Here is a 27,981-nt window from a genome sequence, read left to right on the forward strand (position 1 = left end):
TACAAAACGTGTTCCTTTTGGGGGGGGTGAAAGATGTTGGCAAAAAGCACAAGACAGGTAAGAAGAACTGACTGGGAGCTAAAGGGAGTTCTTTGATAGGGAGGAAGATAAGGATTTACCCTAGATGTTCTGTCCAGGAATAAAGACTGTGTATTTGGTTTAAGTCTCCCTGTGCTCTGTCTCTTGGAAGGCCATGGCTGCTGGTCAGGACACAGGGAGGTAAGCACTTCCACCTCTTCAACCACTACAGTGAGACAAACCCCTGGATATTGCTCAGATCAGGCATGAGCCCCTGGGCCTCTATATTTTGCTATTTTTCAGAACTCATAAACACTCATAACTCATTCTACCCACGGTCAATCTACAAATCAGCTTGTTCACTGTGTCTGAGGTTCTTATTGTAAGCCCCAGAAACCACCCACAGTTGTGTGAGGGCTGCCATGACTGTTTCACCAGGGGCTGTCAGGAACCTCTCCTCTACCTTCGAATGGAGAGCACTGTATCTTTCTGTTGCATCCTTCAGCTTGTCCTTCACTAAGGTTCCAGTTGCTGATGGTTCTTTGCCTTCCTCAAGGCCGTTTTCTGTGTCCAAGACTTTCTGTCCTGAGATAGTCACAAATCTCAAGTCTCCTTTGTGGGAAATTACGTCCTCCGAGAAGCTCCCCTGTCGCGCTAGTAGGGCGGGAAGGGCCTCGGGGCTGCTGTCTCGCTTGTGCATGTTCTCCAGCTCTTTCTCAGACCGTTCCAGCCAGTTTTCAAACTCTCGATGATCCTGCAGAAACTTCTGCAGCTCATCCCGTAGTGTCTGCACCCGCTTCAGCTCTGCCTCTGACTGGGCCAGGGAAGTCACATACTGCTCCTTTAGTTCTCCGAGCTTTTCTTGCAGCATCAGCTGCTCCTCGAGTGTGAGATTGTGGCCATGCTGGTCCAGGAAGGCCTGAGCAGACTGGGTGGCCAGGATGAAACTTTGCTGCTGAGACAGCAATTCTTGGTGACGAGCCTGGCAAAAATCCCCCCAAACAAAGGACAATCAATAGGGACACCACAGTAACTTGTTTATGTCTACAGCTAGAAGTAGGGAGAGATCTCAACAGGTCACTTTTCCAGCTGCTCAGAAATCATCAATATCTCTCACTCTCTATGCATTATGCCATCTGCTAATCCCAGATGAACTGACTCATCTAGGATCTGACAGTTTTCATGTATTATCTCATAATACTCGTGCCACCATCTGCCGTGTAGGCCGACCATATAATTCCCGTATCAAGGATGAGATAAGTGAATACCAAAAAGGTGTTGTATGTCTTGACTAAGGTCATGCAGATAGTTAAGGGACAAATTGTGACTTGCACTTGACTCTCTTCACTAAACTACCCCAGATCTAAAAGAAGGTACAAATGGCCAACTAAAACTACCCACACTGATGGAAGGAGACAGTAAGCTGCATAAGTCATACATATGACAGCATAAAAATTGCAAATGCTAAGCTGTGAAATGTGTCATTCACATATCCTTGAAGACTGTCCCTACTAGAGAAAATGTTGGAAAATTAATTCTTTAAATAAACAATTTGTATATTAGTGAGAATAAACTATTTCTGGGTAGTATAGGTAATCTGTACGTTTTATCTGTATGTGTTATGTCTATGTACGGACATGTAGACCTTTTTTCTGTTTCAGTGGAACATAAGTTCTTTTAGGACAGTTGTGGTTGCCTGGTTTTGGTTCCTAAAATGTTCTTCCTGAGTCTAACAGAAGTCACCGAGAGCTCAGTAGGTGTTCTTAACTACCTATACCATTTATGCAACTCCCTAGAGAAGGACAATAGCAATCTGATAGCTTCAGCTTCCGATGTCATCTCAGGGAAGCTGGGGTGACAAATATATCCTGCTCAAAGAGACAGTATGGGGCAGTACTACAGCTTGTCTGGATACTGCCCAGATGTCCCCACTCTCATCCACCCACAGGTAAGACAGTGTCCTTCCTAGATGGAGCTGCCAGCAAGCAGTATCAGGAAGCCCCTGTGACAGCAGGACCATTTCTGCTCTGTGCCAAGACTGCCATGGCTTTAGGGTACACACCACAATGGATCTTCCAAGCACAGAAGCATGCAAGAGGCAGAAATCCTATGAATACAAAATAAGGCGATGGCCCACACAGGCTGTTCAACAGAAGCATTTCAGGTAAACCAATTTTGTATGCTATAAAGGTATCACTAACGTATGTGATCCGTGTGTTTTCTAAGTTCCCTAAATATATAATAGTCTTTCAATCATGTAATACAATATGCCTGCATATGTCAGTTAATGTCTTGGAGATGGTGGATCTGGCTGGTTCACTGGTTTATCTCCAATGCCTGTCATGCATCAGGCCCTCAATATTTGCTGAATAGATGAGTAGAGATGAGTTAAGAAATAGTTTCCTGAGGGCAGTAGGGAACTATTAAAAGGGTTAAGCAGGGACACAGCATCTTAAAAAGATCACTTGGGGATTCCCTGGTGGCGCAGTGGTTGAGAGTCCACCTGCCGATGCAGGGGATACGGGTTCGTGCCCCGATCCGGGAGGATCCCACATGCCGTGGAGCGGCTGGGCCCGTAAGCCATGGACGCTGAGCCTGCGCATCCAGAGACTGTGCTCCGCAACGGGAGAGGCCACAACAGTGAGAGGCCCGCGTACCACAAAAAAAAAAAAAAAAAATCACTTAGTAGTGTGGGAATGGATTGGAGGGTAAAAGCCAAGAGTCAAGGAGACCAGTAGAAGTTACTGTAACACAAGTGAGAGCTGATAGTAGTCTGAACTGCAATAATATCTCGATGGAGATAAAAACGTGTGGATGACTTTAAAAAAGCTATAAGAAGCGTGGGATTTGATGACTGATTCAATATGGGAGAGTGAGGGAAGGAAAGGAATCTAGGGTGATGTTTAGTCCAGGCAAGTAAGTGAGAATATAGGAAGGAGAACATGTTCAATGGGGGAGGGGTATTTTAGAAAATAGGAGGTCTATTTCTCAGGTTGAGGTGCTTGTGGTTCCAAGTTGCAAATAGGCAGATGGATTTATACACTGGTTTGAAGCTCAGGGCAGCCATCTGGGCTGGAGACAAACATATACATGGAAACCACTAGTACAAATGGGAAGTGAAGTGTCGTGGGTGGATGAGATTACCCAAGGAAAATATATTCTGAAAGACGAGAAGAGGCCTAGGCTACAACCTGGAAGCATATCAGTATTTCAAAAGCTGCCCAGAGGAAAGGGAGGAGGATTATCAGGGCACATAGTTCTAAGGAAACAAGGGAGAAACTATTTTAAGGGGAGTGGTCAATACTGTCAAGGCTGCTGAGAAATCAAAGAAGATATGAACTGAGAAGTGCTCACTGGATTTCACGCAGGAGGTTATGGTGACTTGCCCAGGGCAGCAGAGATTCACCCAGCATTGTCACAACAAGCTAACATGCTCACCTTCAACTTCTCACATTGCTTGTCCAGTGTCTCTGGGGCTTGGTTCACCCCCATCTGACCATCAGTGGTATCCAAGGCTCCTTTCTCCAGGTGACCTCCTGAGAGCTGCTCCATCTGTCCACCCAATGATCCCACTGAAGTCAGCCAATCCAAGAGAGCATCGATCTTACTCCTGTTCTCTTCCAGGTCCTTTGCTGCTTTACTCTGAAAGCCACAGGGGTAGTCTAGTGAGAAGGCCTTAGATACTCAGCTATCAACCAAAGGTTAAGTAAAGGGGAAGACATTTAGGCTTAAAAAAAATTTAAAAAGCAGCTCTAAGGCTGGGTATAAACAGTCTTTGCACCCACAAAGAAAAATAAGCATCTTCTAAATCTGTTGAAAACTAATTATTTAAAACAATCCCTAAATTTGATCTATATCTCACTGTTTTTAATAAAGGAGCAGGAGGGCGGCAAATCCCAGGATTTGAAAGGGCTTTGTTAAGAGATGATTTAGTCCTGGCACCTCCAAGCTTTATGGAATCCTTTCTAGGTACACAGAAGTTACACGCTGCTTTGGTAAGATAAAAAAATAGCACAGTCACACTCAATTATCTGTCTGTTCTTCCTTAAGGAAAATGCAGACTACTCCCAGCATTTTCTCTGCCAAGTAGAACACTGAATTCTGAAACTTGTCTCTCAAATTCTATTTTCCGACTCTTCAAGTACTTTAATAAAACAGGTTATGCCAAGTGATATATTCATGTATTTCAGAATTCATCTTCAGGTAACTTACTTCTCTTTACACATTCTCTACCTCCCTCATTAGTGTACAAGTTCACAGCCAGAAAAAGAACTTTGATTCAATAAGCCAGTGCTGAGTGGGGTGCAGAAGACCATGAGACTTTACCTTCTTTTAGGTTTATCTCAGTGCCATGACTTCCCACTGAAACTATAGTGGCAGCTTGAGGATTGCTTGTGGTCCATTAAGACTGCTCAGGTATTTTCATTAGTACCCTTGGATCACCAGTCCAGATTCATGCTAGAAATATGCCATTTGCTTTTTCCCCAAGGATGAAAGGATGATGATGATGATGATGATGATGATGATGATGGTGATGATTTGGAATATGAACTTACTACCAGCTATTCCTGACTTAAAGTCCTTCAGGATGTTTCTTATAAAAATAAATACTGACTCACAGATCTGCTCCTGAATTAACCGTTTTTTATGATTCTATGCTCTCTGTAAAGCAGTTTCCCTTCATTACCTTTTATTTGTGTAAGTACCAAAATTTTCTTTTTTTTGAAAAATACCAAGCATCATAGCAGTCTGGTTACCTTTTCAGTTTCCTGCTGTAAGGCTGAGGTCACCACTTCCTCCAGCTCCTTCTGGGCCAGCTTCGTCCTTTCCTGGAGAGCCTCATACTGCTTCTTAGCCTGATGAAGTTTTTCCCGGAGAGCTGTCAACTCATGGGGGCTCAGCTTAGTTTGGTTCTCTTCCAGGAACCCTTCAGTGTCTTTGACAACACTGGCAAATGAGGTGGCATGATTCTGAATGTCATCCTGTAAATCCTTAACACATGGAAACAGGATGGCAGAGGCTTCAACTTTAGAACTTCTAAGACCTCTCAACAACATGAAGATGAATGACTAGGATGACACTATCTGCAATTGACATATGTCTCTGATTATAATTTGTTTAAGGTTCATGCCTAAACGAATGGAGATAATAAAATTTTAAATGCTTTTTAATTATGAAACTATTTTAATATTTAATTTTCTAAGAAAAATTTAAATTTAAATTTCTAAGAAGTTATTTAGTGAAGACAAAAATGGAGACTGCCCATAAACATGATTTTTACTCTGCAATGAGTTATCCTCAAAGAGATCATTCTTCTATAAAGAAGAGTTGACAACAGGATTCTAGCAGAGTTGAGGCCTGGTTGGTCCTTTATAACTCTCTTGGTTATCACTCCTTAATCCTAATGTAGCCTACAAGGCCCAGAGTGATCTGGGTCCTACCCTCCAAACTCATCATTCACTACTCTTCCTTTTTTTCTTCGCAGTCCAATTGAACTAGCTTTCTTTCAGCTCTTGAATACATTGTGCTCGACCCCATTCCCACCTCCAGACTGATGTACAGGCCTCTGCCTGGCAATTTTCTTCTTCCTCCCACACCTTTATGCATCAACCCCTACGTACCCTGTTTCTCAGTTTAAGTGACACTTCTTTAAGGTAATCTTGACATTCAAGTCAAGATTGGGTCTCTCTGTTATATGTTCTCATGTAACTTTTCCTTTATAGATATAATACTGAATAAATTATATGTTCATTTTTGTGATTATTTGTGTAATGTCTGTCTCTCCCACTACACTATAAGCTTCATGAGAGCAGTGACGTTTACCATTATGTTATTGGCACTAAGCACTGTGCCTGGCACATAGCAAGCCTTTATAAATACTTGAAAGAATAAAAAAATTGAGTTAACTCTTACTGACCTTCAAGTCCCTTTGGTTCTTCTGCAAAGCAGAGAGATCCTGCTGGGTGGCTCTAGCTTGATGGCCAGCCAATGCTCTTTCTGCCTGTCCTACCCAGTTGCAAAGATCCTCCAGTTTCTGGTGACAGGTATTTTGTTGTTTCTGCAGGGTCTAATTAAAATGCAAAGGGGCCGAGACAATTAATGATTCTCATTCTATAAATACAAGATAACTCCCTGAAATGTAAAACAGGAAGGTTATATCTCAAGGATGGAAAAGTTGGTGGGAGACTAGAGGAGGAAAAGGCACAGAAATCATATTCAGAAAGCTCCCCTCAATTGGATCGTCTATTAATCTGGGGCTATGGTCGGGATTATAATTAGGGGTGATTTGGGGTGAGAACGCTCCCAGGTTTCGGTCTGGAAGCTCCTTTGCCAGACTGCTGTTATTATCCTTGGAAATGGAGAACAGAGAGCCCAGATGCTTAAAATCCACAGATGATATTGGTGGTAATAATAAATTAGCAGTTCTGATCAATTCTACTGGAACTGGATGATACACTACATGTTAAGTCATAATATGGAAAATTAGAAGGACTAGACTAGGAGTAAAAATCAAGAAACTAGATAATTTATAAGCTAATTGAGTTTCTTAGTAATTGAGCTGATTTTATATAAATCAAATGTCTCACAAATGCAGACACCCATTAAATGGAATGATTACATGCCAGGCATGAAGGGCTTGGCTATTTTGAGAAGAAGGGAACTGCCCCAGAATAGCAACGGGCTCAGTCTTCAGGTGTCTATACCATTACCCAAGAGAAAAGCCAGCCCAAGGGGAGGAGGGAGTAGGCTTCTGTGCCTGATCCTTTCTCCAGACCTCTCAGTCGCATGACACTGAAGCACCTGATTGAGCAATTGAGCATGATGTGTTCTCCTGACCATCCTTCTAGAACCGTTTTCCACCAGTTTCTACCTTCTGATGGTGTTTTAGCCACCTGCACTTACAAACAGGTGCCCAAATTGGCCCTCTCTCCCCCTCTTTAGGACAAATAGAAGGGCTCTGGAAGAGAACTCCTAAGAGTTCTTCAGTTGTAAAACAGGATCTTCATGGGTTAGGATGGGTGCAGACTGAATCTGAAAAAAGCAAAGCAAACAAGTTAACACACAGACATACACATGCATTCAGGGCAAATATAGAGAGAAGCAGAGCATTTCTGACAATAACAAGGTCAATAAACATTGTGGAATTAATTACACGCTTAGAAAGAATGTTCACATGCAACTGTATCACCTTCTGCAGCTCAGGAGCCTATCCTGGATGTGGGCTGTGTCTTAAGGTGGCCCAGACCAATGCTATTTCATTAATTATCCATAAGCTACACCAGGCTCTATGAATTCCCAAGTGAGGACACTGCACATTTCCAGATATGGAAGGTAACCTAACATATTTCATTAGTATTTTACTTCAAATTCAATACTGTTGAAACAACGAAGCAGTAATAGGGACATATAGACTTGACTTTAAGCCTTTAATATCTTTTAAGCCTGACTCAAAAGCTCAATTCTACTTTGCACTATATTTAATAAAAGAGACCCTGAGACAGTTTTGCTGGTGACAAGGACAATTCTAGTATCATCTTGCTGAATTCCAACTTATTATTCAAACAGCAGAAATGGCATAAGCATCATTCTTGGTATTACAAGGTTATGATGTTACCATTAATGCAATTATGTTGAGTCCTAGAAGAAGAAGCTTGTGATAGAAGGTGGTGAGATGATTAGTTGTTTCCCCCCACCCCCCAAAATGTATCAAGAGTGCTTCTACACAGTTTTCCAACAAGTGAATAAGCACTGGGCACAACAGTGTAGAGAACGGTACTAGAAAATAATAATTTCAAATGTGCTAAAAAGTCAATATGATTCTGATAAAAATCTTTTTGTCAGCTGTTTGAAGGTGGTCAAGGAATCTTACTGTTGATCATTTGAAAAGCCCCAGAATAAAACTGATTTCAGGACCATTCTTCTCAAGAGCTCAGAGTACCTAAATGTTCCTAACAGTCCTCAAAAGAATGCTGAGGGTGAGAGTAGGAGAAATAAGGACTAGGGAATAAAATTTTCATTTGAAAGTCAGAGACAGTGAGACACAGTGACAGTAGAGTCTCACTAAAAAGAAAACACTTGCACATGCATACACATGTAAACACACATATTCTCTCTCACACACACACACATAAAACCAAAAACACGGCAAGAAAAACAGCCAGAAGAGCTGCCTCCTGAACCAGAACCAAACTGGCCTGAACCAATCAAAACTGGTAAACGCAGGCTCCTGGAATCGTGACAAATGGAGTCTGGCCAGAAAACCCAAAGACAGAGGACATCCCAGAGACCAACTGAGCCCAGCTTCTGGTTCAGCCTGACCTTAAGCCGGGCTGCCTGCTCCATCTGTTGAAGACGGCCCTGCAAGGCATCCACCTGGGCTGCAGTCCGTTCCACATGGTCCTGGAAGGACCTCTGCAGTTCATTCAGAAGCCTTAGCATCTGTCGGTTCTGCTGAGGAGGCAAGTCCTGGGCGTGCTCGGAGATAAAGAACTGAATATCAAAGGCAAGTGCATCCAGCTGAGATTTCCTCTCAGCCACGTGCTGTTTCAAATCCTAAGGTAAGTGGGGAAAGGAAGAAAAAGAAAAAAAGAAAAACTTCTTATTCTCTATAGAAGCAGAAGCTGTTGGTTCTAATCAAAGAATCAACATGATCAAACAGGGGTTAATTTCTTGCTTTTTTTTTTTTTCTTTTTGCTGTACGCGGGCCTCTCACTGTTGTGGCCTCTCCCGTAGCGGAGCACAGGCTCTGGACGCGCAGGCTCAGCGGCCATGGCTCACGGGCCCAGTCGCTCCGCGGCATGTGGGATCTTCCCGGACCGGGGCACGAACCCGTGTCCCCTCCATTGGCAGGCGGACTCTCCAACTACTGCGCCACCAGGGAAGCCCTCTTGCATTTTTATAATTGACACTGATAATTTCTACGGCCAAACCGAAGTCTCTCTCATTTCTGGCCTCTCCATACCCCTTGCATATTACAGTTAGGTTTCCTTTACTAGTCTTTGATTTCTAAATGCACTAAGCTTTCAATCACTTATAATAACAGAATTACAGTACAGCTAATCCCAGGTATCTGTGAAAAAATGTATTTTTTTAAGTTTTAGAAACTAACACAACAATATAAAGCAATTATACTACAATAAAGATGTTAAATAATAATAATTTAAAAAATACTGGTGTGTGTGTACCAAGGGGGGAAAGCAGAGGGTGGGGGTGGGATGAATTGGGAGATTGGGATTGACATATATACACTAATAAGTGTAAAATAGATAACTAGTAAGAACCTGCTGTATAAAAAAAATTAAATAAAATTCAAAAAATAAAAAGCCAAAAAAAAAGAAAGTCTAGAATCATTAAAGAAACAAAAACTGGTGTGTGAGCATAGGATTAGATCTTGAGCAAAATAGAAAAAAGGGATACTAGATGCTCAGTTATAAAGAGAAGAAGAAGTTGGATTATCATAGGCCATTCCACAGACTCTCAGTACAGCTGAAAGGAAAAATGATCATAATCACTGAAGAAGCTCCAGAGGTATGATAATCTAAAAAACTAAACGTAGCTGACTTTATTTCTCAGATGGAAAGTCAGACTTTCTAAGAAAGGCAAGTACAGATACCAGTTTGCCTATCAGAGAAATAAAATTGATACAACTCAAAAGGACAAATAAAACATGCTTGAGAACTGGTGGAGTGCTTACCTCATACTGTTGGAGATAGTGATTCAGGCTGTCGATGGTATCCGTTTCATTGACATGCTCCTTGTTGTTCAGAATAAGATGGGTATTGCCAACCCAGGCTCTCAGATCTTGAAGTTTGCCTTCTAGCTGTTCATACTGATTTAAAACTCTAGTCTAAGAAATAAATGGCAAATTAGATGATAAAACTCTCCAAGCCTACCCAGAGTTTGTGAGCCTTTGTGAATAGAAACAAGAAGCTACCTTTTTTACTTCTGCAGCATTCTGGAGGTGGAGTAGTCTGGAACCCCAGGTGTCACTCACAGAGCTGAGGGACTTTTGAAGATTCTTGGCATCTTTTTCTAGAGCCTTCAACAGTTGAGCTGGGACTTCCTGAGGCTGGCTGACGATAATCTGATTCACACATTCCAATTCCTGACTCACCACCATGGACAGATCCTTTAGCTCCCTGTCTACTACCTGAGGGCATAAAGTGGGGTTACCTCCGAAATCAAGACTAGAAATCTTGCTGTCTAGGAATCAGCTGTGAACACATTTTTCTGTCACCTCAGGCCTACACAGGCTTCAGGGTTTATGAAATGTTTTTATAGACATTCACTAGTTTATTTGGTTCTCACAATAATTCTTGAAGTAGGCAGAGTAGATATTATTATCCTGGATTTACAGTAGAGATGCCTCAGTGCTTAAAAATGTGAATTTGTTTTCCCCTGAGGTCGCCCAGTTGATAAGCTAGAGAGCCAAGACTTGGATTCAGGTTTTCTGACTCAGTGCAATGCTCCTTACACTACAACTTGTTGCCTCTCCAAGAGTGTCATTATGCTTTAAATAATGTTATGCAATATAAGTCAATCAAAGGACAAGTCTTCCACTCCAAAGTCCAAGGGAGCAGAACCAATGAACATAAAAATATCCCAAGCCAGCTTTCCCACTCAGCTACTCCTCAATATTCTGCTCCTCAGTAGAGAAGCCAGAAAGAAGCTGTGGAAGAGCTTGGTAGTTCTTCTGGGCATCATCCTCATTTCCCCTTCAGCCCCCCCTGCCCAAGGCCGTACTCTAGATACTGAGAGAACTGGTAAACCTCTACAATCTCTATCCTCATTGTGACTCCAATCCTGTGACAACTCTCAGCCTCCAGTTTCAGTCAAAGAGCTATTCCTCCTCCGGCTCAAGGCTGTCTAAGTCTATGTCTTTCCATGTCCTCAGGGACCTCTTTCTACCAGTCAGCACTTCCTCTCTCCTCTAACTTCAAATTCTCCTTTTCTATTGGTTCCTTCTCCTCAGCCTAAAAATTCACTCAAAACATTCCTCTTTTAGTCCATCTCCTCTAGCTAGTGTTCTACCTCTCTTTCCTTGCCTGTACTATCAAGCTTCTGGAAAGAATGACTGTCCGCACCTTCCAACCTCCCATTTATTCTCAATGCAACCTAGTTTATATCCCATGACTCCACTGTAACTGTTCTTATCAAGGTCCCCAGCAACTCTCAGGCACTAAACCCCCTTTTAGTCCTCACTGTACTCAGTCTCCCTACTGTACTTAACACTGCCCACTACTCCTCCCTTGAGTCTCTTCTGCTTTGGCTTCTGTGAGACTCGTACTCCCTGGTGTTCTTCATAGATCTCTAGTTACACTTTTCCAATCTATTTTTTGTCCATTAAATGGTAGTATTTTTGAACACGTTTTTCTTCCTGAATAGTCTTTATTTTCTCCACGCTGATGGGCCTGGAGGAAGTCTCTGGGCACCTACCTTGGCCTGACACAGCAGATCCTGTAGCTCTGCCAGATTTAGCTCTAGAGGTTGAATCTGTTTGGTCCTCATTTCAATGTCTCGTAATAGAGACAGATAGGATACCAACTTCTCATCATGTTCTAGGCAGAGCTGCCGGTTAAATACATTCTGTGGAGCCAAAAAGAAAACTCACTCAAATCTGACATACTCCTTTAAGTCTGCTTTTTAAGCAGGCAGAGTCTTAGAATAGAATAGAAATTTTTACTACACATTGGGTGGAATGACATAAAATATGTTATTTTGTCTAAATTGTCTCAAATCAGTAGACAAAAAAGTGATTTTATTACATTTCCTCAGGGAGCAGAAGCTCAAAATTATCAATCTATAAGCATCATTTTAGCAAAACTTCCAAAACCTATTCTGACTTCAGGTACCATAGCCTCAGTATTTTAAATTAGCTTCAATGTTAGTGTCTAACTTAAAATCCTTGCAAACTTCAGGAAGACATTCAGAGCCGCCGCCTAATTTTCCAACAACTATGTTACAAACAGATGATGATAAACTAAGTTATATCTTAGAGAATCATCTAGTGCTCTGAAGTGTATATATGTATACAATTATACATATGAAAACTCAGTATCTTGTCAAGAGTCTTAGCATGAAATTAACTATTAACAGATACACACACACACATATACACAAACACACCACTGGGTAACTTACTTTGGTAGTAGCTCTGAAGGGCTCCAGGTTCACACTCGTTCCCCCCGGTGCAGTCATGATGGGGGTTTGTTCACTGCCAGGCTCTGAGCTCTCTCTGAGCTTCTCCTGTGGTGTCTTCTCATCCATCTTCATTGTGGGGTATGATATTAGGGGTACCATCTCTTCTTCACGGGTCTCTGGAATAGGACTAATGGTGGCATCCTCTTGTCCTGTACTCTCTTTTTGAGATACATCTTTGGACAGTTTCTCTGGGAGAAGAGACACTGAAACTCTGGGAACTCCCTGAGTCACTATGCCTTCAAAGGACCCTGCTTCTGCACCTGTAACTATAGGGATTGACATTTTTAGAAATTTCTCCCCCGTTATTTCCTGAGTTGTTACTATTTTAGATTCAAGAGTTCCGCAACGTTCACGATCACTTTTGTGGTCCTGAGGATGAAGGTCCTTTCTGTCTGAGAATTCCAAATAACGGACATCTTTGGAGCCTACTCTAATTTCCTCCAATTTAACAGCGCTTGTTGAGGCAAAAGATACTTCTTGGTATGATTTTTCTTTACTTTCATTAGATGAGAAAGTCAGATCTTTGGTTTCCCTAATCTTAAAAGTAACACAAGAATCTTGATGATACTTGGTCTCCTGTCTGGTGGTTCCTTGGAAAGACTTGTCTGTTGTGAAAAGTGGGGATGTGTCTGCAACTTGGGCTTCTCCAACTGGTTCCTGGTAGTACAATCCTTCAGGTTGTGGGGTCAAAGAAGAGAGTATTTCACTGTGGGTCCCAACAGTAACTTCTTGAGATAAATTTTCTTCTGGTTTTAAAGTCAAGCAGAGGCTTAAATTTTTCACATCTCCTTCACTGACCTGATTAGAGTTGAAGAGTGTTAAAGCATCTTGATTTCTTACAGAAATTCCTTTGGGTATCATTTGGGAAGAAGAATCTTCAGCTTCACCAACAACAGAAAACCCCAGCTCCCCATCAGTTTCTTTCCCTTTTTCACTTATAGTTATTTCCGCAGGTTGACTCTCTCTATTAGAATCATGGTCATCTCTAATGGCAGTTTCCTGATTCAGCTTTTCTTCTGAAAGAACTGCTGGTTTGCATGTTTTGACACTTTCTTCTACAATCATCTCTCTCTTTCCTCTCTTACCTTTCTCCCTGGTTTTCACTGGTTTCTGCATAACCTGTTGACTAGGCAATTTGCCCGGAGTTTCACAATTTGATTCTTGTACTTCTGAAATAATTTCTCCTTGGTTTTCCCTTATTTCTTTAGAATCTAGACCTGATATAAACTGTTTCATCTGAGAAATAATTTCTGTCTGTGCCACTATTTTCTCTTGCTCTTCATTTGTATTTTTTTCCATGGTACTATAAGCCACCTCTTTGGGGTTAAAATCACAAATTTCTGAGTGAGGGTGTGTCACTGAACCTTGGCGCAATGATTTACCTTTACCATCACCAGAAACTATGATACTGAAAGATTCTTTAGCACCTCGAGAAGACCTCCTATCCTGACCCTTGCATTCCAATTCCTTTAATGAAATTTCCCTGCTCTTTTTTGCCTGCTTCCCATTAGAAACTCTCACTTTAACCTTTTTCTGTGCAGATTGGTTTTCAATTTGAAATTTCTCACTTTCTCCTTTACCACAACTCTTTTCAGCAGTCTGACTACAAGCAATTAACATTTCCTTTCTTAGAAATTCTTTCTTTAGTTCACATACTTCAATTCCATCTTGCTTTTCACTCTGAGCCTGGTGATCACTGGACTTGAAGGTATCTATTTGGATTATAGTTGCCAGTTCAGGACTAATAAGTCTTTTCTCAATAGCTTCCTTTAAAGTCACTCTCTGATCACTAAATATGTCAATAATTCCTCCATCTAACACCTGACGGGATGCAATAATTCGGATCATGCTTTCATCCACTAATTTCTGTTCCAAAGCTGACGCCAATGTCAATCTTTTCCCCGTGGCAGTGTCTATGATTCCTCCAGCATTTGCCTGAGCTTCCAGAACCTTCAGTGTAGCTGCAAAATCTACTTTTCCAAGCTTAACTGCTTGAGACAATTTAAGTACTTTGTCACTTGCTCCATCTTTAATGTCTGAGAAGGGAATTACTTCTAGATACCTCTGTCCAGATTCAATATCAATCTTACACTTTTTTACTAATTCTGCATAGGGAACAATTCTGTAATTCTCAGGATCTATAACCCCATTCATCATTCCTGAAGACAATATTTCTTTATTAGTTAAGAGTCCTTCTTTTTCAGCTTCTGCCAAGGTCAATCTCTGGCCAGAAATGAGATCTACAAAGCTCCCAGTCAAGGCCTGAATTTCTTGGATTTCTCTTTTCAAGTCCGGGGTAACAAGATCTAATTTTATGGCTTCAGACAGGGAAATAGTTTCCTTTGTTTCAGGATGAGAGAATTGACGGAGGCTTAAGTTCTCAACTTTTTTGAGTTGCTCGGCTAAATCTTCATCAATGATGCCATGTTTAAAGGCACTATCAACAGAAAGTCTCATCCCAGAGATATGGTGAATGATACCTCCATCTACCACCTGCTTTGTCAACAACTGCATGGCCTCATACCTCTCCAAAAGCCCTCTGTCAATGGACTGCACAACTGTTAACGGGGCTTTGCTGTCAGGGTCCATAATTCCAGTTGTTTCCAATTGTAAGCTAATTAATCTCTCCCTAACTGCTTTTTCAGCATCTCTGCCTTTAGAAGCTTTCTCCAGATTTATAAGCTCTGTCTGGTCAGCACTGTCCACCAAGCCAAGATTTGAGGCCAAAGTTACTGAAACCTTTTTGCCTCGTTTCAGGTCAACAATTCCACCAGTCACCACCTGCCCCTCTAAAATTCTGGTGGCTGTTTGTGTGTCAAGAAGTCCAATGGCAACTGCTTCCTTCACAGAGCAGAGTGTGTGAGTACGAGGGTCTAAGACACCACTTATAGCTTTGTCTGCCATGAGGACATTGTGTAGCAATTTCTCATCCATTAGACCTTCATCAATGACTTCTTCAGTTTTCAAAGACTCGCAGGTCTGAGAGTCAAAGAAGCCCCGAAACATGTGCAGCTTCCCCAAAAGTTTCACAGCAGTGTGACTAGGCACAAGGCCTCGGGCTATTGCTTCATTTAGTAAGAGCTTTTGACCTGTTTGTTCATGAAAGATACCGCCGTCTAGTAATTGTGCAGATAATATATTTAAGGTAGCTTCTTCAAGCAACTCTGAAGGGTGACTGCATGACAGGGAAGTTTCACTGCCATTAGCTTCCTTGTCTGTCTTTTCTAACAACATCATACCACCACCTGCCATGTTGTGTCCTTCTGTACTTTGTTTATGGGCATCCCTACCCAAACAAGCCTTATTTAATGCTTTCTTTCTGCCCAGAGAATGAATATTCTTATCCTTTTCAGACTTTAGTTCCGATTCTAAAACTAGAGTTTTCTCTACCTGAAATTGTGACTTTTTGCTTTGGGGTTTTATGAGAGGCCTTCCAGTTTCACCTAGAGTATATTCAATTTCAAGTGTGTTTGCTTGTTCTTTCTGACACATAAAGGAAGTCTTTCTGAGAGTCTGCCATTCTTCCTTTGGTGATTCAACAGGAAAAGGATCTTTGTCCTCCACCAAAGTCACATCTTCTGCTTCCTCAGGAGGTACCGTAAGGAGAAATCCTTTGCTGACATTTTCTCTGGTAGATACTTCTATTTGGTCTTCCTTTTCGGTATCTAACAACTGCCTTTTAAACTCTGACTTGACTTTATCTATGACCTTCAAAGTATCAACATTTGGATTTCCCACTTTTTGTTGCCCTACAAACAGGTCCCTTTGGGTGTTCTCTTCTGTTTCTACAATGGTCTTTTTGCCTTTTGCTTCAGTGCAATTTGCCTGATCAGGATCTTCTCTGTTCTGAGAAGAAAACTGGAACTCATGTGGCCTCACAGTCAGCCCATCACAGAAAGTTTCTGTGATTTTCACATTCACTGATCCTTGTAATTTCTCAGGAGCTTCCAGTCTCTGATGCCCACTTCCAAACACTTCTGGAGGATCTGCTTGATCACCTCTTGCTGTTAGTACCTCTATTAGCTCATTGTCCAACAGGAGCAGCCTCTGTCCATCCCGCACATTAATATAGCTGTGAGTCACCAGATGAAACAGCAGCTTCTCGTTATGGCTTGCGATGCCCTCAGTTTGGCCCTTGCTGCACGGCACACCTGCAGCTCCAGGATTCGTGTTCAATGTGCTTCGTTCTAAAGAGTCTGCTAATTGCATGTGGGGCATCACATCGGGGATACAAATTGACTTCAAGTTATCGGCAAGATCTTTGTCTAACACACCATTTTCTATTGCTTTTTCCCAGGACCAAATCTCTGTGATTGCTGGTAGAAATAGGGCTTTAATGTGCTGTCGGCCACTAAGGATTTTATGAGCTAGTTCAGTAGACACAATACCTTGTTCCAGGGCATCTGTAATTGGGAGAATCTCTCCAGACTCGGGCCATAGCAACCCCATGAATGACCAAAGGGACTCCAGAATCACAAGTGCAATCTTAGCAGCTATTAGATCATTGCTCACTGCTTCATCTACTGTCAGCCTACGCCCAGTGACAGTGTCTATGATGCCTCCTGTCTGAAGCTGCCTTATGAGAAGAGCACAGGCCATATCTTGGTCAATCAAATTATGTCTCACAGCCTCTCCCACTGTAAGTCTGTGTCCTGTTCTTGGATCTACTATGCCTCCAGCAAAAAGCTGAGCTTCCAGCACCCGGACAGTGACCTGCCTATCTATTAGCCCTTCCTGAACTGCACGGAAAATGCTAACCTTCCGGCCTGATTTCAAGCTCACCATTCCCCCTGCCAATTGCTTGACAGGCAGCAATTTCAACCCTGATTCCTGGTAGACAATACATCTCCTCATCAGATCCAGTAAACCGATTTTCTCAGCTGTGTTTGGGTCTATCAAGTTCTTGGATGATCTCAGGTGAGACTCTAACACTGAGTAAAGCCAGGCAGAAATGAGGCCTTGGTGAAAAGCCTCCTCTAGGTTAATACAGTTCTCATCACGGGGGAGACTGAAACCTCCAGTTGCCAGGTGAGCTTCTAAGATTTTCAGTCCAACCTTCTCATTGATTATTTTCTTTTCAATTGCTTCCACCACAGAAAGAGGGCCTTTGTTCTCAGTAAGCCTGCTGATTAAGGACAGGGCATCCTCTAGCTCCTGGAGCTGCTGGTACATCTGGGGATTAATGAGGTTTCTGGCTAGGCCTTCCTCCAAAGACAGCTTTTCACTGGTCTCAGGGGCAATGAGGCCAGACATGATAACCTGGGATTCCAGGAGCACAAGGCCTGTGTCTTGGTCAATGAGGCCCTTTTGCATGGCTCTGAAGATGGGAAATATCTCCACTGTGCCTAGGTCAATCACCCCAGCAACTGCTCTGCAGCAGCCCTACAAGAGAAAATGAAAAAGAACACTGAATCAGAGAAGCACAATTGTTGAAAAGAGTCATTCAAAGAACTATAGTATATCAAATTCTGACCACAAGAAAAACCCAGCCTGGATGAGCCCCAACCTGAAGGAAACATTCTGAAGCCTGGCAGGGTTAATGCTAAAAAAGAATTTTTCTAAACTACAGAATGTTTAACATGGCCAGAAGTTCACGGATTACTCAAGGGATGGTAGCTTTAAGCATATCTGAGTGACAAGCTCTACAAAGTAGCAAGCAGTGAAAGTGAGGAGACAGCTATTTATAAGACTAAATCACCACAAAGGCTCCTACAGACACATACAAGCTCCCCCAAAGTGAGAATTCAACCCCATACAACAACTTCTCAGTGTTGCAATCCACGCAGAAGACTCTTGAAGTAGGACCTCCCTGATGATGAGTTCAGCACGATGGGTCCACAGGATTCGAAGAGAGACTTAAGCAGCCCAGCAACAGCTGTGCAGCTCAGTAAATGGCCCTGTGTATATTACTCAGGCAGCTGTTTAGCAACTGGAGCGGTCATACTCTTGGTGGCCAGTGCTAGCGTGTCCCATGGCAATGGCTCTGAGTTAAATTAGCTCTAGGAATTGGAAGTAGCAAGTCAAGGAAGGAGCAGACTAGGGACTCTTGACTCTGGAACCACTAATAACTTTTCTTCTAGTCCAGGCTAGAATGTAGTACAATCATCATGACGACAGCTACTACTCGTTGGGCACTTAATATATTTATTAAGCACTGACACCCTCACAACAATCCTATGAAAGCAATTATTTTAATTTTTAGTTTGCAGATAAGAAAATGAGGTACAGAGAGATTAGGTAACTTGTCCAAGGTCACAAAATGAATGAGTTCCAGAATCAAACCAAGGTCTTACTCTAAATCTCAAGCTATTATACTGCCTCCCCAGTCAGGTCCAGAAGAGCAGGAAGGATAAGCACAGTAGAGCTGCATCTTACACAGGAGTTAGGTACTAAGGACAGAGAGTAAGGCAAGCCTTACACATTGTCAAAATTACACTCAGAAAAAGGCCTGAAAACAGCTTTTGAAGAATTCCTATTTTGAAGCCTTTCATCACAATATGACGATGTTATTTAGAAATTAAATCTTTGCAGTGTTCTACCACTTAGAACACTTCATCACTTTTATTAATCTCCAACTTTCCACTTCTTCTTGTTAGTGTGCATTATCTTCGTCTTCTATACATGCTTTTATCTATCCCTCTTTAGTCAGTGTTACTTTCTGATCCTTATTTAACTCAACTTATTCATGGAGGATCTTACTGAAGTAACTGCCAACCACTTCCTTGCCTTCTATATAATGCATTTCATTTCTGTCTCAATGAGAAGTAAGCTCCATAAGAGCAGGTAGTTTGCCCAGTGGATGTCCAGGACTAGTACCAGCAGTTAAAGAAACATTTGATGAATAAACGAATACATTGATAAATAGTAAGGAAATCCTTAAAATCATTAACCTGTTTCCCCCAGATTTTAAAAACACGCCCTGAGGATTTCAAGCTTGATAAGTTGCACACTATCAGAGACACAGAACAGACAGCAAATGAGGAAGGAGATCTGGGTCGCATCTTCATCTCACTGTATTTGTTCAAATAATGGAATAACTGAGAATTCTCCACACTATTTAAAATATTATGTGTTCTTCTTCATCCTCCCTCTGTTTTCTGACCCAGAATGTAGAGTTTAACTTGTATAAGGTAAACATATGCTACGTGAATCTACAAGTTAGCTAGTCTTTATAGATTGAAGGAAAAATCCCACTGGCATGTGACTCTCTGAAATATATGAAAAATTCCTTTTACAAAATCCACGTAAAGACTATTCAGAAGCAGACAATATGACAAAGGAACAGATTCTTTGGGGAAACCTCTAATTTCTTCTGTGAGTTCACAGAGTCTCAGAAATGCTGGTATTGAAAAAAGGCCTGGAGTCTAGCCAAAGAGAAAAGACTGCTCTTTCTAACACCCTTGTAATTGGAGGAGAGGCAGGGATCACACTGTACTGGGAAATTATCCAGAGAAATTCATTTCGGCCCCACCAAACATGGGCATTCTGACCTAAACAAGCAGAAAAAGACAGAGGGAGAAGAGGAAAGAAAACATAAAAGGCTTCTACTTACCAGGGTTGCAGGGTGTGCCTTGGGCAGATAAGAGAGAGAGCCTTACGGAGCAGCTCAGCCGTATCGCACACACAGTGTAAGCTTGGTGTTAGCGTCCAGCATGCGACTGTTTTGTTTTTTTTGCAAAAAAGAACCCCAAACAGGTCGTCCTCTTTTCCCTTTGTGCATTTGTGCTTAAACTCCAAAGGGTTAGTGAAACTTGTAAGCAAGGATGTCAGTTAATCAGAACAATACTTCACATGAAACACACAAACGGTAACAGGGGACACATCATGCTCAATGTGGTGCTCAGCAGCTTGACTTTCTTTCCTTCTCCCCTTTTTTAACCTTTCAAAATGAGAACTGAATGTTCTCAGCAAGCAATTGTTAAAACTCTTCAAGTACTCCCGTATATGGTGAAGCAATGAGCCATTAGAAGTGGGCTACCTCACATAGGGCATGTTAAACCAGCACATTCTTTTTGGAAATCTGCTCTCCAATAAATCACAGCTGGTTCTGCACCGTGGTCTTTACAACTCTAGCTCCTGCTGCACAAATTTCATGACCAGAGTCAAAGCATGTTTTGTATGAATATCATTTTGAGCAACATCTAGACCAAATCTGATTGCCACAGGGGCTTCAATTCTGGCCTGCCCCACGGAATTCGGCCATTGCTTCACAACATAGGAAATAAGCAGGCAAACACACATATATATCCCAGAGACACATGTATATATAATATGGTAAGTTTACATATACACACAAGTATCCAGGAAGAACTTAGGACAACCAGCAGGAACTTAAACAACTTCCATATGGTCCAGGAAATGAACATGAGAGGGAACTGGTAAAGATGTCACATGATGGGGCAACAATGGGTAAGGGGAACCAGTGTCTCAGTCAGTGCAGCTAATCCACCAGTTTCTTTTGGAAATTAACATTTCTCATTTATTTAGTAGACAGGGAAAAAAGTATGGGGGGAAGAGGGTCACAGCCTTTACTTCCCAATATTCAGAACTCTTGGCTGACAACTTTTGAGTGACAATGCCACAGAGAAACCTTATTGCCTTCTGATCAGATATAATATAGCATTTAGGTTCTCTTTGATTGTGGTCTGCCACAAAATGGAAGATCACACAACAGTGAACCAGGGTTAGCCGTAAGCACCTTCTAGTGGTTTTTGACTGACCAACACATCGTGGAACCCCAGTAAAGAAACACGAGACACATGGCTGCTACAGTGAGGTTAAAAATTAAGTGACACTGGTCATGGAGAGCTAGTGATCATGACTCCCAATCCGCAAAGCTGCCTTTATACCGTTCAAAAGGTACCCTTCCAACATTTGGAGAGAAAACTAAAAGTACCTTTTGTTCTGTCTGCTGGGCCAGCTGGCTCTGAAGCTGCTGAAGCTGGTTTGCTGAACCATCACAAAGGTCATGGTAAGCCTTATGCAGGGCATTCAATTGCTCAGATATCTGTTCCTTCTCTTTTTCTGAGAGCCTGGAAGATGAAGCATAAAAGCTCTTTTAGAGAGAAACCTTTCCCCAAACTCTCCTCTATTGCTTCAAAATGACTTCTCCACCTTGGATAGTATTCTTCTTCCTCACTGTTCATGATGGATCATCTGGTCACTCTTCCATACTCACTGAACACTTGGGCATCCAGCTCACAGTTTTCCTGTCTATCTCAAACCAAGTCATGATTCTTGGTTATGTCAATGCTCAAGTCAACAATTATCTAACACCGATGCTTGTAGTCCTGCGACCTTCTCAATCCAAATGTGCTCCACACCACTTCAGCCCCACCCACACATGGCAAACTTGGATGCTACCATCATCTAAAATTATTCCACTGCTGAAATTTTATTTTTTTAAGGATTTATGCCAGGGATTTATTTACAAACATATCTAGGATGCTGAGTTCAAGAGTTTGATCCTTTCTCCAAAGAGACTGCACATCTTAAAATTCTCCTCTTCGTATCTGCCTCATGGATTATTTTTTAAGCAGTTGCTGTCTTACTATATAGAAAGGTGCAGCAAGTCAGACCCAAAGTACAAAGTCATCATAGCTAGTAACCGCCATTTGTTTGCCGCTGAAAATGGTAAATTCTTCCCTGGACCCTCCTCATAGTGGCTCCTAATGGATCACAGAGGTTGTGAACCTCTGGATGCTTTGTCCCAACCTAGCGCTGTCAGAAGCCCTGCAAAAGGCACAGAAACTGAAGGTGGAAGAAATGGCGGCAGCACACCAAGCACTCCTTTCCTCAAGACCTTGTTCCCCTGCGTGCAAGGACCGTCCACTTCTGAAATTTTAAACGTCAAGATTCTACTATCGGGGCTTCCCTGGTGGCACAGTGGTTGGGAATCTGCCTGCCAATGAAGGGGACACGGATTCGAGACCTGGTCTGGGAAGATCCCACATGCCATGGGGCAGCTGGGACGGTGAGCCACACTACTGAGCCTGCGCGTCTGGAGCCTGTGCTCCACAACAAGAGAGGCCGCGATAGTGAGAGGCCTGTGCACTGCGATGAAGAGTGGCCCCCGCTTGCCACAACCATGGAAAGCCCTCGCACAGAAACAAAGACCCAACACAGCCAAAAATAAATAAATAAAAATAAATAAATTTATCAAAAAAAAATCTATCAGATTGTAACTTCTGATTATAATCCTACCTGGCTAGTTTTCCTTCTTTACTCCTACATCTCTTCTCTTTTAAAAACAAAATATCTTAAAGAAACAAAAGAGAAGAATAAAATATACTCTCATTTACTCATTACCCAACTATCCAACTTTACCAAATTTTATTGTAGTATTTTACCAAATTTTCTTCAGATCCCTTTCTTAGACATAAGATTTTACTGATAGAATTAAAGTCCCATGTGTATCTGTCACCAACACTGTTCCTATCCCTCTCTCCCCAGAAGTCATCACTATCTTGAATTCCTTTTCTCATTCTACGTTGTTTCTGAGACTGAATCCTGTGATTCATCTTACAAGCATCCATCAGCTTACTGAGATTTTCCAAACCTTCCTTGACTCCTCCACTTCTCTTAATCCATCAGTCCTCTCCATTATCTTCAGTTTCTTCTCTTTGGAGTCCAGACCCACAGGCCACCATCTCAATTAGTCCCTATTATCTTTGCACTCTCTCCTCACTTACAAGACTCCAGTCTCAGATCAACCAAACCCCTGGACCTCTCTGTTCCCACATGCAGCCTAAGTCTATCTAGTGGGGGGATTCCAACACCGTGTAGCAACAGAAGAGGTCTTCCTGGTTTCTAACCTCCACTGGACTTCCATGCTTCCTGACAATCCTCTTGGAGGCAAACAACCTCTCTCCCTATTTCAAAGAGAAAATACAGACCACTGGGCACTAATTCTCTCACTTTCTGACTTCACTTCTGGCATCCATACCCTTTCTAATCTCCTTTTCCTCAGACCTCAGACGAAAAGGTGTCTCAACTCCTATTTAAGATTGTACTTTTTACCCATGGATAAATTTTATCCTCTCCTACATCCTTTGCAACCCCTCTCCTATGACTTCAATTTCTCTCTCCCTTTCGGTCCTTGAGACTCAGTCCATAAACACAGTTAAGTCTCCCCGATCTTTTAGAAAAATAAAACCTTTTCTTGATCATAAATGCTGCTCTAAGTATTTGCTGTATTATTTCTCTCCTTCCCCATGGCCAATCTCCTTGGAAGAGTAGTCTAATTTCATTATCATTATCTTCCACGCCTCACATGCTCCCCATTACTCTAAATCAGACATCATCCCCCAGCTTTTCACCAGAGTCACCAAAAGCTTCCAACTTGCCAAATTTAATAGCTATGTCTCAGTCTTAACTTTTCTTGACTTTTGACCACTCCCTTCTTTTTGAAGCCCTGTTCTCTCTTGGGTTCTAAGGTATCACTCATAATTTTCTCTTACTTCTCTGAGGCTTCCTTTATAGGCCAAGAAGCCCTTGAACCCTTGTAAGCTAATCCAGTCATGATTTCTTCTATGCTGACGACTCAAATCTCTGTCACTTCAAATGTCTCTCATTAATTCTAAATTTACACATAAAGCTGCCCACTGGACAACTTTCGTGGAACTACATAAGGCATAAATAATGTATCAGGTACTTCCAAATACATACTGGAAGTTTACCCTTGGATGTCCTGTGGGTTCTTCGCATTCATGTCTGAAACTATAGCTGCCTCCTTCTTCCTCAACCCATACTTTCTCCTGTATTCTCTGTCTTGGCTAGCAGCATCACCAAATATCCAGTGGCCTAAGCCAGAAACCTGGGAGTTATATCTGATAATTTTCATTGGGCACCAAACCCTGTTAAGTTCATTATCCATACTACCTTTTGAATCTTTGTCCCCTCTCCATCTCTCATCGTTTCTTGACTACATTATCAGAACAGCCTCTTAACTGGTCTCTTAGGCCTCTACTCTTGCCCCATGTCTGTCCATTCTCTGTAAAAACAGTTCTAGGGCTACCCCGGTGGCACAGTGGTTGAGAGTCCGCCTGCCGATGCAGGGGAAACGAGTTCGTGCCCCGGTCCGGGAAGATCCCACATGCCGCGGAGCGGCTGGGTCCGTGAGCCATGGCCGCTGGGCCTGCGCGTCTGGAGCCTGTGCTCCGCAACGGGAGAGGCCACGGTGGTGAGAGGCCCACGTAATGCAAAGAAAAAAAAAAAACCCAGTTCTAGAAGCCTTTATCAACAAAGTCCAATCATGTTTAAAATCTTTCCCCATAGCCAACAGGTAGAATGCAGACTCCTCAGGATGAACTACAAGGCTCTTCATAATCTGGCTCTTGCCAACCTGAATTCTCCAGGCCAAATTCTGATCATGACCTGAAGTTCTAGCCAGGTAGATCCAGTTCCCCCAGATGTGCTGTAATCCCTCATTTAATACTCACTTATGACCATGCTTGGCCAAGAAGATCTGTGAAGTTTTAATGGCCTCAGAGACTTGTTCCCTCTTGGTTGTTAGCTCCTCTGCCAGAATCTATGCAGTAGAAGAAAAGTTTCAGAACCCAAGATATTAAAGAACCAAAAATCATTTGAGGGCTTCCCTGGTGGCGCAGTGGTTGAGAGTCTGCCTGCCGATGCAGGGGACACGGGTTCGTGCCCCGGTCCGGGAAGATCCCACATGCCGCGGAGCGGCTGGGCCCATGAGCCATGGCCGCTGAGCCTGCGCGTCCAGAGCCTGTGCTCCGCAATGGGAGAGGCCACAACAGTGAGAGGCCCGCATATCGCAAAAAAAAAAAAAAATCATTTGAAATAACTTAAAATAAAATCCTAGGGAAAAACTTAGCTTAGGTAAGATGATTATTACCACTACATACAGTGATCTAGAAAGCAGAAGTACAAATAAGAGGATGTCTTAAGTTTCTTTAAATCCTGGAAGTTAAAGTTAACACTTATTGAGATCAGAATCGTTCCTGGGTGGTCAGTATGTGACCTATTATTCCACCTAATGAATAATCACATATTATGCTACCCAGGAAGTGATAGATGGACCTTCTACTCACCTGCTGTTCTAAAATAGCTTTTTCAATGTCTGTTGATTCTTTGGTCTGGGATGAGGTAGCTGTGCTTTGTGTATTCTTTGCTAGGGTAGACACCCAGCCCAAAAGCTCTTTAACCTTCTCCACATGTTCCTGTTTTTCTTCTTCTACCACTTTCTAGAAGAGGAAATAGAAAATCAGTATCTTGGTCAATGTCTTACTACACCGGCCTGATTCAGTGTTCCTAAAACAAAGACATGAATGTTACCTAAATCATAGCTAAAATAACCCCAAGTTAAATATAATTTACCCAGCCTACAGCATTGCTCACCAGCGCCTAGGTGATACTAATAGCTAAATTCATTATATCTAGGTTAGCACTTTTCTTAAAAAGCATGCTGTTTTCATATGTGATGGGCAGTCAATAATTACTTACTGATTTTAAAGAGCCCTTCACGGGTTTCCCTGGTGGCGCAGTGGTTAAGAATCCACATGCCAATGCAGGGGATGTGGGTTCAAGCCCTGGTCTGGGAAGATCCCACATGCCGTGGAGCAACTAAGCCCACGAGCCACAGTTACTGAAGCCCGTGCGCCTAGAGCCCGTGCTCTGCAACAAGAGATGCCACCGCATTGAGAAGCCCGCGCACCACAATGAAGAGCAGCCCCCGCTCGCTGCAAATAGAGAAAGTCCACGCACAGCAACAAAGACCCAACACAGCCAAAATAAATAAAATAAAATAAATTAATTAAAAAGCCCTTCACATATAGCATCTTACTTATGCTCATAATTCTTAGATTTACAGATGAAGAGATGGACATCTACAGAGATTAAATGAGGTAGGTACTGACAGAAAGGAACTCTTTTGCTAATTTACATGGGCAAAAGTTGGCATGGGTTAATGTTTCCAATAGCATTTCTTTTATAAGTGTTATTGAAGATGTGGATACTTATTTTGCAAAGACACAGAAGATCTTCATAGTTACAAAAAGACTGCATACTCATTACAACAAATTCAAACAATCTGAAATTCATAATATATGTTCCTTTAATCTCATTTCTCCAGGAATTTGGTATGTATATTTCTAAACTTGTTTGTATGCCCATATTGTCCCTTTGTGGTACACACAGTTTTGTTACTACTGAAAACATAATATTTCAACTTGCTTTTTTCCTCAAAAAATACAAATATCTTTCCTTGTTGGTTCATTTAAATCTATTGCATTATTTTTAACAGCTTCATAGCATCCCATCATATGGAATTTGGATATTTCCACTATTTCCCTTTAACAAATTATGCTTTATTAAGGACCTTTGTTCATATCCCTTTCTTCATGCTTATAATGTTTCTGTAATATACTCAGAAGTGGGAGTGTCAGACACAAGACAGTCAGTCTTCATTACTCACTAGAAGGCTGTGATGTGCCTTATGGAGAAAATGCGCTTAATAAGCTTTGTTCGGGTTTGAGTTATATTGCTCTCGGCCATGAGTTCAATGTTATTGAATCAGTAAGATATATTTTAAAATGTGTTTTTAAACAAAAACACACATAAAACCAGGTTGTGCATTATCCGTTGACAAAAATGTGATGTGACCAGAAGCTGGCAGGAACCTAACCCTGTGTTCCCCTGGAGGCATGAATTCAGAATTTGCTGGTACAAGGGAGATCAGCTCAGTGCGTTGTGACCACCTAGAGGTGGGGGACAGGGAGGGTGGGAGGGAGACGCAAGAGGGAGGGGATATGGGGATATATGTATAGCTGATTCACTTTGTTATACAGCAGAAACTAACACAACATTGTAAAGTAATTATACTCCAATAAAGATGTTAAAAAAAAAAGAATTTGCTGGTGCAGTGTGCACAGTGACTTCATAGAACATGACTACTGTGAACAATGGACATCGGCTGTGTGTGCATTTTAAACCTTGATAGATGAGGTTCAAGATTTTTCATTCTACTTTCAAGATGATTTAGGACTCAGTTGCCCTCACCTCCTCCTCCTCCAGCCGCCGGAGTGCATCGCTGATGTATTTCACGTGCTGAGTTGTTAAGGTCACCAATGCTGTGTAGCGAGTCCTTAAGTCCATGAACTATGGTTCAAAAAAGAAAAAAAAAATTTAGATAAGTTATCTGCCAGAAAAGTCAATTTAAATAGTTGACAATAACAGGAAGTTTTCATGAAGTCACACGCTCGACAGTAATCAAACTGTAAGGCCTCGATGAGTGAATCTTTCCTTGAGGGAGGACAGCGACACACGTCCTTGCCCCACCCTTTCACCTCTTGCGTGATGGCATCTGAAGAGGAAGGCATGCGACGGCGCTTGCCCGGGGATTTCTGCTGTGATTCCACAAAGGCCTTGTATGTCATCAGTTGCAATTCATAGTCCTGGGGGAAGAAGACATTGAACTACGTTTACACAGGGCTTATAGCTCACACTGTCATGCAGTAGCATCACAGCATTTCAATGGTTAAGGGCATTTTGACGATCCTTTAGAATAGAGGTTAGCAAACTTTTCCTGAAAGTGGTACTGTCTCAGTCATGGCTACTCACCTCTGCCACTGCAAGTGAAAGCAGCCATAGAAAGTAAGTAAATGAAAGAGCATGGCTGTATTATGATAAAACATGACTTAGAGACACTGAAAGCTAAAGTTCATATAATTTTCATATGTTGGGAGGTATTATTCTTCTTCTGATTTTTTATAGGCATTTCTCATGGGCCATATAAAATAG

General features: G+C 42.1%; 1 protein-coding gene across 36 annotated transcripts in view; it reads right to left on the bottom strand.

The window, feature by feature from the left end:
• The window catches only part of MACF1 (microtubule actin crosslinking factor 1), a 349,861-nt gene that overhangs the window by 116,366 nt on the left and 205,514 nt on the right, over window positions 1–27,981 (bottom strand). For 27 of the 36 annotated variants that reach the window (XM_067010930.1, XM_067010949.1, XM_067011039.1 and 24 more), the window contains 14 exons: window positions 27,528–27,635; window positions 27,241–27,339; window positions 25,275–25,427; window positions 24,660–24,748; window positions 21,116–21,251; window positions 12,160–17,601; window positions 11,451–11,604; window positions 9,953–10,164; window positions 9,713–9,865; window positions 8,338–8,571; window positions 5,936–6,085; window positions 4,776–5,009; window positions 3,457–3,660; window positions 482–1,000 (listed from right to left, as the gene is read on the bottom strand). In XM_067010930.1, the coding sequence (XP_066867031.1) occupies window positions 482–1,000; window positions 3,457–3,660; window positions 4,776–5,009; window positions 5,936–6,085; window positions 8,338–8,571; window positions 9,713–9,865; window positions 9,953–10,164; window positions 11,451–11,604; window positions 12,160–17,601; window positions 21,116–21,251; window positions 24,660–24,748; window positions 25,275–25,427; window positions 27,241–27,339; window positions 27,528–27,635 (7,887 nt within the window). The remainder of the gene's footprint in view (window positions 1–481; window positions 1,001–3,456; window positions 3,661–4,775; window positions 5,010–5,935; window positions 6,086–8,337; window positions 8,572–9,712; window positions 9,866–9,952; window positions 10,165–11,450; window positions 11,605–12,159; window positions 17,602–21,115; window positions 21,252–24,659; window positions 24,749–25,274; window positions 25,428–27,240; window positions 27,340–27,527; window positions 27,636–27,981) is intronic. The other 9 variants (XM_067011058.1, XM_067011015.1, XM_067011022.1 and 6 more) reach the window with 1 other exon arrangement.

The sequence above is a fragment of the Kogia breviceps genome, chromosome 1, assembly GCF_026419965.1.
Source record: "Kogia breviceps isolate mKogBre1 chromosome 1, mKogBre1 haplotype 1, whole genome shotgun sequence".
Lineage (NCBI taxonomy): Eukaryota > Metazoa > Chordata > Mammalia > Artiodactyla > Physeteridae > Kogia > Kogia breviceps.